Source organism: Leopardus geoffroyi, chromosome E3, assembly GCF_018350155.1.
Source record: "Leopardus geoffroyi isolate Oge1 chromosome E3, O.geoffroyi_Oge1_pat1.0, whole genome shotgun sequence".
NCBI lineage: Eukaryota > Metazoa > Chordata > Mammalia > Carnivora > Felidae > Leopardus > Leopardus geoffroyi.
This window is the reverse complement of record NC_059340.1, coordinates 2,294,325-2,313,027: the sequence shown is the minus strand read 5'-3', so window position 1 is coordinate 2,313,027 and position 18,703 is coordinate 2,294,325. Positions and strand designations below refer to the sequence as shown.

The window sequence follows — 18,703 nt, the reverse complement described above, 5'->3', positions numbered from 1 at the left end:
CAGAAGGATCGGGACGCGGTGCTTTGCCCCGGGGCCCTTCCTGAGCGAGCGGCGGGCCAAGTGAGGTCAGACGCGGCCCCTGTTGTGCTCCCGTCGCGCTTGAAAGTAACGCCCAGTGACGCGTCCTGCACCTTCCCCTCAGCGTCCCGACTGTCCCTTTTCCCCCCCGGGCCGTGAGCTCGGTCTAGCGTAATCCTAGGTGAGGTGACTGGAGCCCCCAGCATGACATGCTGAGTTTGCCAAGGGTCTCTTTCCAGCCTTGCTGTGCGACCGCGAGCGTCAGACTCTGCCCCCCTCCGCCCCTGCCGTCTGTGGTCGGTTGTGTTACTGAGTCACTCCGTCCCCTCCTCTGATGTCGAATGAGTGCCCACGGCACAAGAGGCACGGAAGCGTCGTGCCCCGCTTCGTCCAGGAGCGCGTCCCCTGAAGGTCAGCTGGTGACCTTTCACAATGAGGGAGTGAAGCCCTCCGCCTAAGTCTGGTGTGGGTGATCAGTTTTCAAAGAATTAGGATTCCAGACTGAACCGAATTCCCATGCACCACCAGCTAGAACGGGCTGTCCTTGGTGATGCAGAAGGTCCTTCGGGCTGGAGTGGGGGGGGGGGGGGGGGGGGAGGGGGGCACATTGCGAGAAGAGATGGCCGCCGTCACACTGATGCCACATTCGGGAACGCCAGCAAATAAAAGAGTCCTTCTTCCCGACAGAGTACAGGACCAGCTGGCTTTTCTGCAGCTCACCCGGCTGGGGTGGTTTGTGACCAGATAGCTCCGTCCCCGCAGGTCACAGATTGGAGGGACGTAGACTGTAGACATCTAATCTGTGACTGATGGAGGGGCCAAGACAGATGGGCGCTCGGGTCCAAACGGCAGGCGCAGCAGAACGAGCCGGGTGCAAACGAAGGGCGTGTGATCCCGTCAGCAGGCTGTCGTGGCGAAAACCCTCAGCACGCGGCAGACAGAAAGGTCTTCCCCGCCGAAGGGAGGAAGCTGAAACAAGGAAAAGACAGCCGGCGCGTATGCCCCGGAAATCGGTCACTTCGTGAACGTTAAATGCCCATTTGTGCGAGAGACTGGCTGGGGCGCGGGGCGTCCGAGGAAGGAAGAGAGGGGCCCCTCCCGGAGGCCGTGAGCAGCACGGCGGGCTCGGCGAGATAGATGCCCACGACGCCCGGTGGGCGAGTCGCAAACCAGAAGCCCAGACACAAGGCTCGAAGGCAGATCTTTGACGTTTTGCTCGAAGTTCTGCCCGTGCAGGTGGTTATACGGGGCGTCCAGGCAGACCCCTCGTTTCCATCTCGAGTGTCCCGTTGGCTTCTGAAGGGCTGGACTGAGTGATCAAGTGCCCACTGTGTGCACGGTAGCAGCCCTAAGGTGTTAGAGGTGCTTGTGCAACTCTGCAGACCAAGAAATGGGGCTCAGAGAGGTTGAGCCACGTGCCTCAAGCCGCACAGCACTAAGTGGCAGAGCGGGAGCTCAGGAGCTCACGTCCAGGACCCTCCCTTCGGCCCCGTGTGCGTCCCACTAGGACGCACACTGTTATCTCCTTATTCAAAGGTTTTTTGGCATGGCTCTCTTTTTAAAAATTTTTTTTTTCAACGTTTATTTATTTTTGGGACAGAGACAGACAGAGCATGAACGGGGGAGGGGCAGAGAGAGAGGGAGACACAGAATCGGAGACAGGCTCCAGGCTCTGAGCCATCAGCCCAGAGCCCGACGCGGGGCTCGAACTCACGGACCGCGAGATCGTGACCTGGCTGAAGTCAGACGCTTAACCGACTGCGCCACCCAGGCGCCCCATGGCTCTCTTTTTAGAGTCGAATTTCCGTGATCCTGTGGCCACAGCCCCCACCTTCTTGGGGTGGGGATGCCACTTCTCACCAAGGAGCGCGGTGTACTTTAACCTCGCAAGGACCTTCCTTGCGTGCGGGTCCCTCCAGCGGGAACCCCGGCCACGCGGGGCTGCAGGTCGACACCGAAGGAGTAGAGACCGCCTGTCTGTCTGTCCTGCTGCCTGCAAATCTGCCCAGGGAACCGATGTCGGAGAAAGCCTCAAATACCTCAGGGTAAAAATAGGAACGTCTGAGGTCCGCATCACACCTGAGGCTGCTGCTTCCTGCCCCGGGGTCTCGACCAGACCTGAAGGCCTTTTGAGAAGAAGTCTCCACAAGCCCCGTGCAGCCCCCCCGGGGAAAGCCAGAGCCTCGGGCCCCCGAGTGGCCGCCCTCCCGAGCGCATTTCACTCCCTGATCTCACTCGCCGGTGCTCTGCGCGGAAAGCCGGCTCCAGAAACACGCGGCCCGCAGCACCCCGTCTCCGTTCCCGTAGGGGGAACCCTGAAATCTGCCTCCTTCTAGATACTAACCCGCTCGGGGATCGAGATCGTCGGCAGAGTTCTTTTCAAACGTGGAAGCGTGTTTAGAGGTTTCACTGCCTCTACCGGTTCCCTTGACATTTCACAACCTAGACGGCCCCACGGCGACAAATGCATCTTAAGCTGTTTACCACATCGATTCTGAGTGTATTTTCCGTGTGCCTGAGAAACGCAGAAGAGAGAGACCAGTGCACCTGGCTGCCGGGGCCTCAAAGCAAGCTTGTGAGGCTGCCGACCAGCCTTCCTCCCCCTCTTCCTCCCCGGCCCGGCCTCCACCGCTTCGTCCCATGGACCATCGTCCCCACTTTGCTCTGGACATCCCTCAATTTGTCACCTGTGTCTTCTCACGAGGACAGTCTTCTCCCCGCTGAACCTCCTTGCTGTGAGCTCCTGCTTTTTCCTACTCCTGTCTTTCACACCTAATGCCTGTTGACTCACACGAGACCCGAGTGAGTAGGGTTCCCTCTGTCCTGCTCGAGTCCGCCCTGAAGTGTCCTCATTCCCAAACCTCACAGACGTTTCCCCCAGAGAGACGTGCAGAGGCCAGTGGGCCCCCCGCGCCCTCCATTCTAACCTGGGCTTGTGCTCCTGGGGGTTCTGGGGCCAGCGGGACGAGGAGGAGGAGAAGGGGAAGACTCACGGTCCGGATGTGGCTCCCACAGCACCTTCCCGTCTCGTTCCCGGCTGCTCTCCGGGTGGGGCTCTTACTTCATGACGCTGGTGACCTTTCCTATGAAGTGCAAGGGCCCAACCCTTTTGCTCGGTAGGTCCTCGCCCCACCCACTCACACGCCAGCCCCAGGAGCAGGATTCTGTGTAGGGCTGTGTAGGGCAGGATTCTTCCCTCCCAGACCGCCTCCCCAACTCCCCAGATCAAAGAGTAGCTCGTGCTTTCCTCCCACCTCTCCTGTGCTAGAATTACATCTCCCCACGACGCACGCACCAAGATGCATGCTCCGCGTCCTGCTTTGGGCCACCCGTACGTAGCAGAAACCCCACGCGTCCGGGCCGGACTCTGGAAGGACACTTCGTTCATTCACTCTCTGGGCAGCGCTCACCCTGTGCCGTGGTGTTCCGGAGACTCACGGGTGGGCACAACGCAAGCCCTCTCCAGGAACTCACAGCGGGCGTGCAAAGGAGCGACAGCAAAACCGGGTTAAAAGTACGGGAACGTTGGTCCATTCTGCAGCAGGGAGCTGTGTCCCGCTGGGAGGGGTCTGGCAGGGTGGCCGCCTGGGCTGAGTGTGGCACCTGCTGTCACCAGGTGCTTCTTGGGTAGCAGACTACTCAGTACAGGTCTGTGGCGACGAAATGTTCTTATCATAATTCCTTAGGTCATTAGAGTGTTTGCTTTAGCAATCGTTTATTGAACAGCCGCTGCGTGCTGGCACGACAGCAAACCCAGCCTTGACGTGAGGCGTTCAGAGGGACCGTGGACTCTCCAAGTTTCCCCAACCCAGATAATCCGATGAAGATTCTGCCAATGGAAAGAAGTCCACCGGGCCCCCGGGTGAAGCGAAGGGTCTGTCCTTGACTGCTGAACCAGAATCAGCTGGAGGTCTTGGTGACATAACGGTCCCCGTGGCAAAGGCAATTTGCTGACCAGGCTTCCGAGGCAAGAGCGGGAGACAACGGTATTTCATTGTCACCAAGGTCTCCCCCCGCCCCCCACCCTCGGCCAGCCCCACAGCAAAGCCACACTTAGGTTTGGTCCCGCCGTGGCTCCCGGAGACCATCACAGCTGACAGTCGGCTGCGTGCACGGCTCTGGAATCCAAATGGAACAAAAGCTCATAGAGAGCCAATGGGATACATTGACACACGTTTCAGAACAATTCGAATCTGTCATTCCTAATTGTGCATCTTTCAAATGCTTCTGTGCGGTCGTGGGAGGGAAATGAGAGCTGGAGGGAAGCAGTGTCCTTCGGTAACGCGGGACGTGGGCATCCTTGCAAAGATCTTGGCCTCCGTGCACGTCGGGACGGGCTGTAGAGGTTGGGATGGGTGACGGGCCTGGGGATGGGGGAGGGGGTGATGCTTGCCACGGTTTCGGTCTCTGCTTTCAGTAAGCGTGCCGTGCTCCCCACCGCCCCCCAGCCCTGACTTCGGATGCTTACACCCCCTTCCTAGAAGATACCAGGTCGAGACATTTTTATTGCACAGAAAAAACCATTGGCCCTTTGCCCGCATCACCTGAAAGTCGGTGGATGCGCGCAGCACCTTGAGGAGCTCCGGGTGTGAATACAGGGGGCCTGGTCCCCGAGGAGGTGGTCAGGGGAGGCTGGCGGCACCCGGGGTGGCAGCGAGGAGCTTGGCTGTCGCAAGGGCGGGCTCCTGGGGAATAACGAGGGCTGACTGAGAGAAGAGAGAGATTCTGGTGGATGTGGCAGAGGCTGGAGTATGTGACTGGAGACCGAAAAGTGAGGGGCCCGGCCCAGGATCCGAGGCAGGACCGCGCCGGGCAGAGGAGACGAATCGCCCAGCCTGTGTGCCGCGAGCCAGGAACATCATCTGTTAGCATTTCCTGGGCTGCTCCTTACCTCCTCGTGCGCCGCTGACCCTGCAGAGGGCCTCGTGTTCCCCCTCCCCGTGGCTCTCTGTACACGGGCTGTACATGTCAGCCCTTACTGACCTCCTGCTTACTCTGGTTTTGTATCTGGAAAAAAAGAAACCGGAGCAAATAGACAGAAAATACAGTTGCTCAGAGAGTGGGGCTCAGAAGGCTGTGGCTGGGATCGATAAGACTTTCTTAGAAAGCTTGGATCTTACTTGTTTAAAACACAATCAGAGTTTTGTGTAAAAGGGATACTAGTGATTTTATTCTTCTCATGAACCAAGAACTCAAAGGTTAGCTTGGGCCCAAAAATGCTTGTGGCGTCCTAGGAATCCATACATAGAATGTGGCCTGTTGTCCTCATGCTCACGAGATGGCTGCTGAGTCAGAGCATTGCATCCACATTCCAGGTGGGAAGACAGGGACAAATAAAAGGCTCTTCTCCCCTGATTCCACCACTCACCCCTCAAAGAGCCCTTCTGAATGCCTCCAGAAACTTCCACTTTCATCTCCTTGGCCAGAATCGTGTCACATAGGCATCTCTACTTTCCAGGGAGGCTGCAAGCACCGTTTTTCAACGGGCACAGGAGTGCTCCCCCCAAAACGGGGGCTCTGTCAATAGGTAGGAGAGAACACATGTTGGGTCGGCCGCCACTGCGAATTTAAAACAATTTGTAGGAATGGGGACTTTGGAGGAGGGGGGTACGGATGAGCCCCACGGGAGGGCACGGCTCTGGTCCCTTTCCATAAAGCCTTGTGTCCAGGGCCACAGACACATAGGTGGCTGGACCAGGGTCTCTTCAGTCCTTCCGCACAGGCCGTAGATCAGCCTTTTAAATAATTTTTCCCTTTTTTTTTTTTTTTTTTTGGCCGGAAGTCCTTTCGGTTAAATGGAGGTTTCTTTGGAATAATTAAACCTTCCATCTCAAGCCTCTCACTCTGGCCATCCAGGCGAATCCATTAACCAGAGATGCATTTATCCACCTGCCTGCTGACCCCCTTCTGGTTCCAGAGCTTTTGCCCCAGGGCAGCTCTTGGAGAGAGAGGAGGAACCTGTGCCACAAAGACAGCTCTTTTCCAAAGGGCTGGGCACTCCCTGGGTTTGGTATAATAACCACCTCGTTGCTTATTTTTATTCGGGATCTGATTTTTATTCATTCACCCAACAGATACATTCTGGAGCAGCCGTAGCTGCTCTTAAGAGTGAGAGCCCATGCTGAGTCCCGTGGGAGACGAGGCAGACCCGTGGCAGGGAGCAGAACCTCCCTGAACCTCTTCTGTAAAATAGGCCAGTGGTATGTGCCTTCCAGGGTGGTTGTGTTAAACGAGATGGTAGCCGGCTATCGGGGACACTCCAGCAAAATGAGGGCGTAAGGCAGTAAAGAGAGATACGGAGCCCAGGAAGCAAGGAACCTAATCGGTCAGCTTCGATGCTTAGTAAATGTTGGTTGCGATGACCGCAGGTTTAACTAGAATCGGGTGACTTGGAGTCCGGGGGGCTGAGTTGGAAACTCGGCTCTGCCGCTCCGTGCCTGTGGGATCTCACCCCTTTATGTAACACTCCGATCCTGCCCCCTCCTCGTAAAGTGGGGATGGGAAAACCTGCCTACGGAGCTCCTGGGAAGCGACATGACATCTGTCAAGCTCCCAGAGACTGTCGGCACTTCTGGTTTACGAAGAGGTGAGCTGTCTGGGAAAGAGATCGAGTGTCTTAAGTGTTCAGACAATGGAGGTAACTGTCGGATTCTTTTTTTTTTTTTTTTTTAACGTTTATTTTTGAGAGAGACAGAGACAGAGCACGAGCAGGGGAGGGGCAGAGAGAGAGGGAGACACAGAACCCGAAGCAGGCTCCAGGCTCCGAGCTGTCAATACAGAGCCTGACGGGGGGCTCGAACCCACAAACTGTGAGATCATGACCTGAGCTGAAGTCAGATGCCCAACCGACTGAGCCACCCCGGTGCCCCGTAACCGTTTGATTCTTGATACTTGAATGTATTGCCCGTATTTCCAATCATTGATATGTTATTTTATTTTATTGTATTTATTTATTTTTTTTTTTTTTTGCCAAGATCATACACATCACGCGGAGTTGAAATGTAAGGTAGGCCTGTAATAAAAACATCACTCCCCAGCCTAGTCATCACCGTCTCCAGGTCCTAATCCCCAGAAGCAGCTACTCCTACGTCTTCTCCATTGTTGTGTTTTCTTCCGCTATGTGCCTCCCTATTTCTAAGTGATAGGTTTGCATTGCTGTTTCCCCACATAGCCATTCGAAGGCATTATTTGTTATGTGAGACATACTCTTAGGTAGATGAGCATTTAGCCCTCTTTTCTGAATTCCGTACCCCGTGCATGTCCCTTTGCTCCGTTCTGTCAGTGCATTGAGATCACATTGTTGCCACTTCGTAACACTGTTTATGTTGAGGCATGTTGTATGCTCTGAGTGTTTCTTATCTTTTTGCTTTTCTCCTGGAGTTAATATTGCCTTTTTTTTTTCATTTGTTGAGGTTTTTTTTTTTTTTTTTTTATGTGCCTAGCCTTCATTATTTTTCCATCTCACAGTCCTATCATTTGCCTACCAAAATCATTTCCTAAATTATGAACTATATCCTGACCATTCCATTTCTGCCCTGGTCACCTCCCTCTAGTGGCCTCTCTGTGATCCTGCCGTCATCTTGGCCAGCTACCTCTTGCCCCGTCTCTCTCATCCTGGAATTTTCCTTGCTGCTTTGTCCAATTAGATTTTCTGTGTCCTGAGTTGCATACATTCCTGTTTATTGTTTTATTCCCTCATTTTACCAGAGCATACCCACTAGGAGCTTCTTGGGAAAGGGTGCATGGGAGATAAATGTTCAGAGTCTTTGCCTTTCTGAAAATAGTATCGTTTTATTTTCACGCCTAATAGTCTGGGGACGGGGTAGTAGAATTCTAGGCCAAAGAGTATTTTCCATCACAAATGTGAAGCCATTTCCTCATTGACTCCCAGCTCCCAGTATCGCAATCGAAAATGCCAAACTTACTTCTAGTCCTTTGTACGTGACCTGATGTCTCTGAAAACTCTGAGGGTCTTATTTCCTTATGGCCTGAAATTTCACAACAATGTTCTGAGCAGGTTCTTTCTTCTCTGATTGTCCTGAGGACCCAAAGGGCCATTGAAATCTGAAGACTCCTGCACTCATGTCTGGAGAATTCCCCAATATTACTCCTCTGATAACGTCACCCCTTTACATCATATCCCCACAGACGAGATAAGAAAGGAAACGTAACCTCTGCACTCTCTTTGCAGGATTTCTAGTTACTGGCTGTTAAGCCTAAATTAACCTTTTCCCTGCCCTATCTTGTCTGTCTTCTCTGTATTGACTTTTTCGAAGATTTCCTCAACGTGATCTTTCAAACTTTCCACTGGTAAATGTCTGGCACTTTCATTGCTACGAACGCTTCCTTGTTCTTTGTTCCTTTTTCATAGCATCCTACTCTCGTTTTGTGGATTCAGTATCTTTTTTCGTCTCAACGGATTTTGATTATCAGGATGTGGGTGGCTTTTTTTTTTTTTTTTAAGTTTTCTCTTATTCTGTGCATTGTCCGCTTCCCGCACGTTCTTTGTATCCACTCGTCTCTCCATCTCTTCCTTTCGCATGAAGACTCACCTCCAACACCAAGCGACCCTTGGCTTGGCTCTCTGTTTATTCTTACGTAGGAGGCGACACAGTGGTGTGGCTTGTCGATTAAACAGCTTCGCTGTAGGCAAACGGGCTCTGACTGTGTTTGAATAAGATGCTAATAACGCACCAAATAGTTGATTCCTTTTTTGAGACGCAGTATAGCTCTACGTCACCCTGAGCCCATAGCTGCCGTCTTAGAACTCGGTTTCCGTTCCGTCTGAAGTTTCCACGTAAAAGTGGTCTTTCAGGGAGCTTGTGTACATATCCTTCCGGTTACAGTCCTTCTCCAAGTAAACTTTTATTTTGTAAGAAGCAGTTGTAGGCGCCGTTTGGCAATAAGAGTCAGTCAGAGAAACTCGGGTCCGAGTCCTGACTCTGAACCCCTCCCACGTTTGGTTTTCTTGGCTATAAAACGGTGAGGATGGGAGCAATAATAAAGCGCCACCCATCTCAGAGAGTTTTTGAGGTTTATCGGTTGCGTTCAGCAAGTGCCTGGCACACGGTTAGTCGTCTGTAAGCATCAGGGATGATGTTTCTGCCAGTGGAATGTGACACCGATACGGTAGTCTCTCAAGAGACGTGTCCTATCAGTTTTCCCGACCTTACGACCCAAGTTCTTGAGGGTGTAATCAGAATTCTAACAGCAGAAATAGAAAGTTCAGCCTCAGTGCTGGTTGGCTCGTGTCTCATTTTTTCCAACCTCTGTTGACACGTTGGGTGCTTTTACAACCCCGGGCGAATCTGTCCTCCCTTTCTTGCCATTAAAAACCTTCTTACAGCTAATTTTGTAAAAAGCCTCTTCTTCTGATTGTGAGAGAAATGTGTGTTCTCTTGCTCTTAAATGCCGATGCGGAGAAGTAGAATTTCCGTCCGCCTCTGCTCGTGGGCCTGCGGGCCGCCTGCTGCCCTCCGCCGGGGCGCTGGGCCCCGAAGGTCACCTGCCGCCCCCAGCCTTCGCCCGGTGGCGCGTCCGTCTCCCGGCCCAGCCGCGGAGTAGGGAGGCCACGAGCAGACGAAGGGCGCGGGGTCCTCCGGAGAAGCAAGTCACTGCCACGTCCCCGGGCCCGGGGCCCGTGACAGCTCACTCCGATCCAAACTGACACCCGACAAGAACAGCTTCTATCAGCCCCGGGAGATCTGGTGTCACCTGTGATTAATTCTCAAAGCCGAAACCAAGCATGTTCCTGATTAAACAGTGATGTCCCAGGGTCCCTGTCACCGCTGACTAAGAGCGGTCAGTGAAGGAGCAGCTGCCTGAAGCCCCGACCGCGGGGATCCCGGCAGCTGCGGGGCCGGGCGTCAGGCCCCCCCCCCCACCTCACCTTCTCAGGGGTCGTGCCTCCCCTTGCCCCCTACCCGGCCTTCCTCCCCGGGGCTCCTGGAGTGACTGAGCCAGGCATGTGCGACGGCCTGGTCAGTCTCTGTAAGGAGCACCACCTTGGGGAAATCACAGAGTGTGCCGTGCTCCCACCCAGACCCACGGTGTGCAGGGGCTGAAGACCTAACTCATGGCGAAGGGAGCTCTCGTGGGCTCGGAATGTGGTTTGCTACTCTTGACCTAATGAATTAGTGGCTGATTAGAACATCTCCACTCTGCAAACACTCCTATCAAAGGAGGACCTTCCTCCCTGGCCAGGACTAACCCCGAGGCCACTGCCCGCCCTTCTCCCCACCCCAAGATGTCTCGGGACGCGTGGCCACTGGCCTTCCAGGCTGGCCGTGGCCCAGAACAGAAACGCTTCCTGGCCCCGGTCCCCTGCGTCACTGTCCCCTGCAGAGACGTCACTGGGGATTTCCTCACCTTTTCTTCCAAAGTGGGGCATCTCTCTGATCCTTGAGTGGTTCTCTCTGTCCAACCTCCGCCCCTGTGCTAAGTCAGATTATCTTTCCTTGTATAGATTCCAGCCATCACAGCTCTAGACCCAGAGGAAGACTGGCTCGGGGAAGGACGGGCGCCAGCCCGGAGGAGTGGAAGTTGGACCTCCGTAACGGGACGGCGACCACCGTCCACTGAGCACCGACCACATGCCAGGTACTTTGCTTGTGTTGCGTCCGGTGTATGAATTACAAAGCGAGGCTTAGCTGAGACTTGACAGGGATGCGGTGGGGGGAGGTTCTAGGCAGAGGAAGGTGCAGTGAGCTGGTTTGGTGAAGAACCAGGGAAGGACTGGCCGGCCTGAGACGCGATTGAGAGAAGCCGCTGGGAGCCAGCGGGAGGCACACCGTGCAGGGCCTGGGGGCCAAGATCGAGACTTTGAACTTCACTCTAACAGCAACAGGGGGCCTCCTGGTAAGCGTTTCAGGTGAATGAGGGGAGGGGAGGCGAGACCAGCAGCTGCCACAGACTTTGTCCACGGGCAGGGCATCCCTCTGTCTTGTGAAAAAGTGAGCGGAGGGGCCCTTCCTGTAAAACCCGGACCGGGAACCTTGACCTTGCTTTTCCCGCTGTTTGTAAAAAGACTGATGCAATCTAGGGTTTGACTGAGGACTGGGCGCAGGGCTGGCACCAGTGCTGGCCGTGACTGACGGGGGCAGGGGACCATCCGGCACGATGGGCTGTCAGGGCCTCGCATCCGAGGGTGCGTTTCTGGGCAGGCTGTTTTCAAGGAAACTGCCCAGGCTGGACACCAGCTGCTGGATTCATTCCAGAAAACCAGGCTGAGTCAGGCTGAGTTATAGCGAGATGTGTGGGAAGGAAATACATCTGAAATTGTGTCCACAACGGTTTTTTCTTAGAGGCTAGCGACACTGTCCATGTGTTTTGTCCAAGAGGTACTGTGTGTGTGTGTGTGTGTGTGTGAGACAATGATGAAATGGACATGGGTCCCCAGCTAAGCCGCACCCCAGTCCCCAGCATCACCAGCGTCCCCTGGGCGTCCCTGGGCGTCCCAGCCGCTGTGCTGCCCTCACCAGGAGAGCTGCCACTCTGGTTTTGACCAGTTCCTGGCTCCTCGGTGTGCTTTCGCTGGATCTCCTTGACCGCGTGGTCTAGTTGTGTATGGTTTAGAGACGTACGTGGACAGGGTTGCTTCGGGCGTGCTCTGTAACCTGCCCCTTTGCTCCGTGTCCCGACCCGAGGTTTGTCCGCGTTGATGGGCGTGGCCTTGTCCTTCCGCTCCCACCACTGCCACGTGTGGCAACAGCCCCTCTTCTGCATGGGGACGTCGGTGTGCTTTCTGGGGTCTGGATGCACGACGCAGACCAGCCCTGCACAAGCCTGCTGACGTACCGGCTGGTTTCTCTAGGGGTCAATCCAAGGAGGGAAGCCTGGGTCATGTGACACGTGCATCCAACCTCCTACGAGGTCAGGTCTGCCTGTTTTCCAATCCCGAAGTGTATTTCAGCCACTACGAGATGCCGGGAGGGGAGTCACCACTCACCTTGGTCTTTGGCCCTCGGGTGGGAACGCGTGGGCAGAGTCACGATTCCTAGTTGCGGGGGATACCATTCAGTCCAGACGACTTGTCTGCAGACCCGGGATGATCTCACCCCCCTCTGGGTTGCTAGGACAATAGAAGGAGGTGACGGGTACGGGGCCTGGCACACAGCAGCAGCCCAGCCTGGGGGGTGCCTTCGGTCCCTCTGGCAGGGTCCCCCCGCCTCCTCTGCAGTCCTCCTTGCACCCCTGCAGCTGTCCGTGCAGGCGGCTGGCTCTCACAGCCACACTCGGTGCCTCATACGGGCAGGGACCGTGCGGGAAACGTCTTTTCATCCCCTACCCCTGGGCTCGCACTGCACCGTGGCCAGCGCTCACCCCGCTCCGCTGGTGGGGAAAGGGGGTCGTGGTGTCAGGCGAGCAGGCCCCGTGGCTCAGGGCGCTCAGCAAGCGGGCAGCTCTCGCAAGTTTTACTCGAGTGTGTGTGTGAAGCCGCCGAGGCGCAAGGGGTATTGGTGATGGGGCGGATTGACGCTGGGTCAAGGCTGTCATTTCCGCACATAGAAGGTGGGAGGGGCCCCTTCGTGTACGTTTGGGGGACGAAAGCTTTGCGCTAGCCATTTCCTGTTTCGTTTTTATCTTCCTTTTTCCCAGCAGAGCCCACGGACAGGCCTGCTGAGGTGTGGCCACGTGCCCCCCCCACCCGTCCCGGGAGGAGGGGTTTCTGTTGCGCTGGGCCCGCTGATCACGAGCTCTACAAGTGCCCGCACAGCCTCCTGTGCCCATGAAGGGCGGCCGGAAATGCTTCTCGGCCAGACCTGCTTGTCTCCCTGTCTGGAGCTGCCGTTTAGCTAATTTCCAGGCACATGCCTTTGATTCTCTTAACAAGCGTAAGCCTCTGAGCACAGGGTTCTCAGTACACTGTGCTTAGCTAGTCTCTGTATTAAGTGGATACCATTCGCTAGTCAGGAGGCTTTGGGGTGAGTTAATAGTTAATCCAGTGTTCAATGACTTAGCATTCGATTGTATTGTGTGTGAGTCCAGTGGTGGGAGAGGTCTGGGGGTGGATTCAGTGCCCAGGAGGTGACGTCGAGGACCCAGGTTCTCTGCGTCTTTTTCCTCTGCCATGCTGGGGGTGTTAGCTTTGGTTCTCAGGTTGAGTCCTCAGGTCACAGGGTGGCTGCACAACCCCCAGCATCACACACACCTTCACCTGCTAACATCCAAAAGCTGGATGACAGTGTTCCTTCCTTGCATCCCTGTCGAAGATCCAGGAAAGGCACGGCAACTGCCCCCGGCACACGTTCCCCACCCCTCCCTGCCCCAGCTTGCGTGTGGCACAAGGCCCTTCACGTGCTTCTTAAACCAAGGGTACAGACCAAACGAGGTCTGCTCCCTGCAGCTCAGAAGATGCCTGGCCTCCCTGAAGCACGAGGCAGCTGATTCCTGAAAAACCTGAGGATTCTCTAAGCAGGAGGGGTGGGGGGACACGGGTGGACAACATCAGTGGCTGCCACATACTCGCTAAATGTGTCGAATCGCGTGCTTAGGATATTGAGTCTTTAAAAATAGGCTAGGTAAGTACGTTCTGCTTTGTGAATAGAGATGGTCGTATGACTGTGGGTCAGGGTGAGCAGCTGCGGTGGGCCCGGTCACGTGGCACCAAACCCCAAGGCCACCACGTGGCCCGGCTGGCCGTGCTCCGTATCGGCCAGAGGGCTCGTAGCAGTCGGGACTTAGGCCTGCAAGCCAGGGTTGTTGTCTGTGGAAAGCTCCCTGGACAGAGTGGGGACCGGGTCCTCGCTTTTTTTAATAAAGTTTGTTTACTTTGAGACAGAGAAAGAGCACAAGTGGGGGAGGGACAGAGAGAGAGAGAGAGAGAGAGAGAGAATCCCAAGCAGCCTCCACACGGTCAGCACAGAGCCCGACACGGGGCTCGAACTCATAAACCATGAGATCACGCCCTGAGCCAAAGCCGCACGCTTAACCGGCTGAGCCCCCCAGGCGCCCCTGGGTCCTCGCTTTTAATTAGCTTAAAGCGGTTGCTTGTGACCTCAGATAGGTACAGTCCCTTGCATTCTTCGGGTTGTGTATACGGAACCCCCACTTTCAGCAGCTCTGATCCACGGGGAGACTCTCAGGGGCCTACGGCAGGGACCGGGCAGCACACGCGGCCAAGGCCGATGGGGCCGGAAGGAGAGAGACCGCTCCTGCCGTGTCTCCTGGGCCCAGGGGGCGTCTCCCCAAGGCCTCGCTCCGCGGACCGGCCCCCTCTGCCCGCCTCACCTTCTCTGCCTCCGCGGCCTCCAGCTGCCCGCGCCTTGGCCCCACGGCGAGCCAGCTCTGCTCACGCCCGCGCCGCCTTCTGCCCTGTCTCCTTGGCCCCGCATGACACCCCCAGCCCGTGGACCGGTCCTCGGTGAGGCAGGTCAGTCCGTGGGCCAGAGGGCTTACTTGGTGCAAACAAGCGATCAGCGCCGTGGTCCTCTGAGACGTGAGTGGGGGGCAAACAGAGGACATTGATGTGTCTGCCGCGCCTCATGTGGCCGTCGTCTCTGTTCGCTTTTTTTTCACCCGGACCGTACAAGTAACGCACTCATACGTGCTCTGTTGTAAATACTAAGACGGTATGCGTGAGCCCTAACCTCTGAGCTTGCCTCCCTCTTCCGGGATGCAGTCGGTATCGTCGGATTCTCTGGAACCTTTTCTCTCCCTTCCTCCCTCCCTTCCCTCTCTCTGCGTGCACGCGCGCACACCCGTAGGATCAGTCTTGCTTGGTGGAGCCTTACCTACGTGGCTCTACACAAATCCGGGGTTCCCGTGGCCCCTTGTCGGGTTCAGCACTTTGCTGAAATTACTCACACACCCCAGAAGGACGTCATACTTATTATTACGGTTTAAGGGGTGCAAAGAGTAGCACGAGAAGGCGAGAGAGGGTGGAGTCCAGAAGGGTCCCGAGTGTGGGAGCCTCTGCCCCACGGGGTTGAGGTGTGCCACGCCCCCAGATGGCACATTTATTCGCCGACTCAGAAGCTCCTTGAACCCCACCGTTGAAGGATTTTTAACAGGGCTTCATTAACATAGCCATGATTGATTAAATCATTCACTCCTGATGACTGAACTCATTTTCCAGCCTCTCTCCCCTCCCTGGAGGTAGGGATGTGGGGCTGAAAGTCACAGCCCTCTAAGCACATGGTTTTCCTGGCCTCCAGCCGCCACTGGAAGGTATCTCGGGGCCCCTTAGCCAGGAGTCACCTCATTACCATCAGAGGACACTCATCACTCAGAGGGTTCCACAAGTCCTGGGAGCCTGCGACAGGAGCCAGGACGAAGACCAATTTTTTTTTATTACTATTATTATACCACATGTATGTATTCTGAAACCTGCCTTGTTGTTTTTTTTTTTTAAGTTTTATTTCTTTATTTTGAGAGGGGTTGGGGGAGGGACAGAAAGAGGAAGACAGAGAGAATCCCACGGAGGCTCCACACCATCAGCAAGGAGCCCGACGTGGGGCTCGAACCCACGAACCACGAGATCATGACCTGAGCCAAAACCAAGAGTCGGACGCTTAACTGACTGAGCCGCCCAGGTGCCCCTGAAACTTGCCTTTTTAAAACCCAGTATGGGGGCGCCTGGGTGGCGCAGTCGGTTAAGCGTCCGACTTCAGCCAGGTCACGATCTCGCGGTCCGTGAGTTCGAGCCCCGCGTCGGGCTCTGGGCTGATGGCTCAGAGCCTGGAGCCTGTTTCCGATTCTGTGTCTCCCTCTCTCTCTGCCCCTCCCCCATTCATGCTCTGTCTCTCTCTGTCCCAAAAATAAATAAATGTTTAAAAAAAAAAAAAAAAAAAACCCAGTATGTCTTAGAATGTTTTTATGTCACCACATCCCTTTAAAATGTTATTCCATTGGGGGGCGCCTGGGTGGCTCAGTCGGGTAAGCATCCGATTTTGGCTCAGGTCATGATGTCTCAGTTCGCAGGTTTGAGCCCCGCGTCGGGTCCGTGCTGACAGCTCAGAGCCTGGAGCCTGCTTCGGATTCTGTGTCTCCCTCTCTCTCTGCCCCTCCCCCGCTCGTGCTCGCTCGCACTCTCTCTCTCTCTCTCTCTCCCCCAAAAATAAACAAACGTTAAAAAAATTTTTTTAAAGATGTTACTCAATAGTACAAAAGGATTGTGGAGTACCTACCGGTAAGTGTCTCAGATGCTTCCATTGTTTCCTCCTACAAACAGTGCCAAGCGTCCACGTAAAACATTGGGGAAAATTAAACATTTATCAGAAGAGAAATGGGTAAATAAATTATAGCAGATTTTTGCAATGGAATAATACATAAAACAGTCAAACTGAACAATTTACTGAATAGTCGCAGGCTTTCATGCCCTACTTTTAATAACGGATGGAACCACTGGCTAGAAGACCAACAAGGAAACAGAGGACTCGAACAACCATGTGCACAGACTAGACGTAACTTACATCCATAGCGCACTCCACCCAACGGCGGCAGGACACCTGCTTCTTAAGCACGCACCTGGAACACGGTCCAAGGTAGATCACACACTGGTCCACACGACAAGTATCAACGAGCTTAAAAGGATTGAAATGATACAGAGTACATTTTCCAACCGCAACAGCATTAAATTGGAAATAAATAGCAAAGAGATTTGGGGAATTCACAAACACGGGGGGACGTAAACATCACATTCCTAAATAACTAGTGGGTCAAAGATGGAATCAGAAAAGAAATTAGACAACTTACTTTGAGGTGAATGAAAATAAAAACGCACCGTCCCGAAGCGTAAGGGATGCAGCTGAAGTGGTGCTTGAAGGGAAATTCGTAGCCCCAGTGTTTTTATTTAAAAAGATTGGGGCGCCTGGGTGGCGTAGTCGGTGAAGCGTCCGACTTCAGCCAGGTCACGATCTCGCGGTCCGTGAGTTCGAGCCCCACGTCGGGCTCTGGGCTGATGGCTCAGAGCCTGGAGCCTGTTTCCGATTCTGTGTCTCCCTCTCTCTCTGCCCCTCCCCCGTTCATGCTCTGTCTCTCTCTATCCCAAAAATAAATAAACGTTGAAAAAAAAAATTTTTTTTTTAAATAAAAAGATGTCAGTAACCTAGATTTTCACCTTATGAAACTAGAAAAAGAGCAAACTAAAAGTAAGCAGGAGGAAGGAAATAATAAAGATTAGTACAGAAATAAGTGACTTAGAGGGCAATAGAGAGAAGGCAGTGAAACCAAAAGTCGGTTCTTCTTGTTTTTTATTATTTTTTTATTTGAGAATATTTGACACACAATGTTACACTAGTTTCAGGTAAAAAGATGGTTCTTTGAAATAACAAAATTGACAAACTTTAGCTAGACCGACCAAGGGAAAAAGGAAGAGGTCTCCCCCTTCTCTCCCCCTCCCCCTCCCCTTTTCCCTCCCCCTCCCCTTGTATCCTTTCTCTCCCTCCCCCCTCTGCTTCTCACTCCCTCCCCCCTTCTCTCTCTCTCTCTCTCTCTCTCTCTCTTTCTCTGCCTCTCTCTCTCATAAGAATGACAGGCCAGGAACTGAGAAGAGAGAAGCCCTGGTTTCAAAATATGATGGCAAGGACAGTGAGATGTTAAAATACTTACTTTGTTCCCCCTAATTAAGGCAAAACATCCCTCATTAGAGTTTCAAGGGCACATAGCTCCAGGAGAACATGATTCTGATTAGCAGAATCAGAGATAAAAGAGAGAACATTACTACCAACCTTACATAAATAAAAACTCTATAAAGGAGTAATATGGGCAACTGTTTCCAATAAATTAGACAACAGATGAAATGGACAAATACCTACAAAGACAGGAACTACTGAAACTGACTCAAGGAACACAGGAAATCTGAGCAGACCTGTAACAAGTAAAGAATTAGTAATCAAAAACCTGCCTGCAAAGAAGAGCCTGGGCCCAGATGTCTTCCCTGGTGAATTCTACCAAACAAAGGAGAAAACTCTTCACACACACTCTTCCAAAGAACAGAAAAACAGGGAACATTTCCCAACTATTCTATGAGGCCAGTATTACCCCAATATCAAAACCATCACAAGTAAAAAAAAAAAAAAAAATTACTGATTAATATCTCTTACGAACAAAGATGCAAAAATCCTCAAAAATATGCTACCAAATTGAATCCAACAGCATATAAAAATAATTACACACCATGACTAAGTAGGCTTTATATCAAGAATGCAAGGTTTTTCTAGTGCCTGAAAATCAATTAATGTAATACACCGTATTAACAGAATCAAAACCAAAAGCCACATGGCAATCCTAATGGATGCAGAAAAAGGACTAACATCAAATGCCCTTTCATGACAAAAGCACTCAACAAACCAGGAATGTAAGGGATATCTCCCAACCTGATAAAGGGTATCTAAACTCCCCCCACACTTACACCCCCCCCAACCAAACAGCATTATACTTAATGACAAAAGAATTGATGCTTTTCCCCTAAGATTAAGAACAAGACAAGTTTATTCTTGCCACTCCTATTTAGCATTGTGCTGGAGGTGCTAGCCAGGGCAATTAGACAAGAAAAAGAATTAAAAGGCATCCAGATTGAAAAGAAGGAAGTAAAACTATCTCCAACTGTAGATGACATTATCTCGTATAGAGAAAAATCGTAGGGATTCCACTAGCAAACTATTAGCACTAAGAAATCATTTTGGTCACATTGCAGGATAAGAGATCAATAGAGAAAAATCAATTGTGTGTTTATACGCTAGCA

General features: G+C 53.2%; 1 protein-coding gene across 8 annotated transcripts in view; it reads left to right on the top strand.

Moving 5' to 3' along the window:
• Positions 1-18,703, top strand: part of CARD11 (caspase recruitment domain family member 11) — a 142,663-nt gene that overhangs the window by 82,916 nt on the left and 41,044 nt on the right. For all 8 annotated transcript variants that reach the window (XM_045459843.1, XM_045459842.1, XM_045459846.1 and 5 more), the window contains one exon: positions 10,484-10,617. In XM_045459843.1, coding sequence (XP_045315799.1) covers positions 10,611-10,617 — 7 coding nt within the window. In that variant the 5' untranslated portion in view covers positions 10,484-10,610. The remainder of the gene's footprint in view (positions 1-10,483; positions 10,618-18,703) is intronic.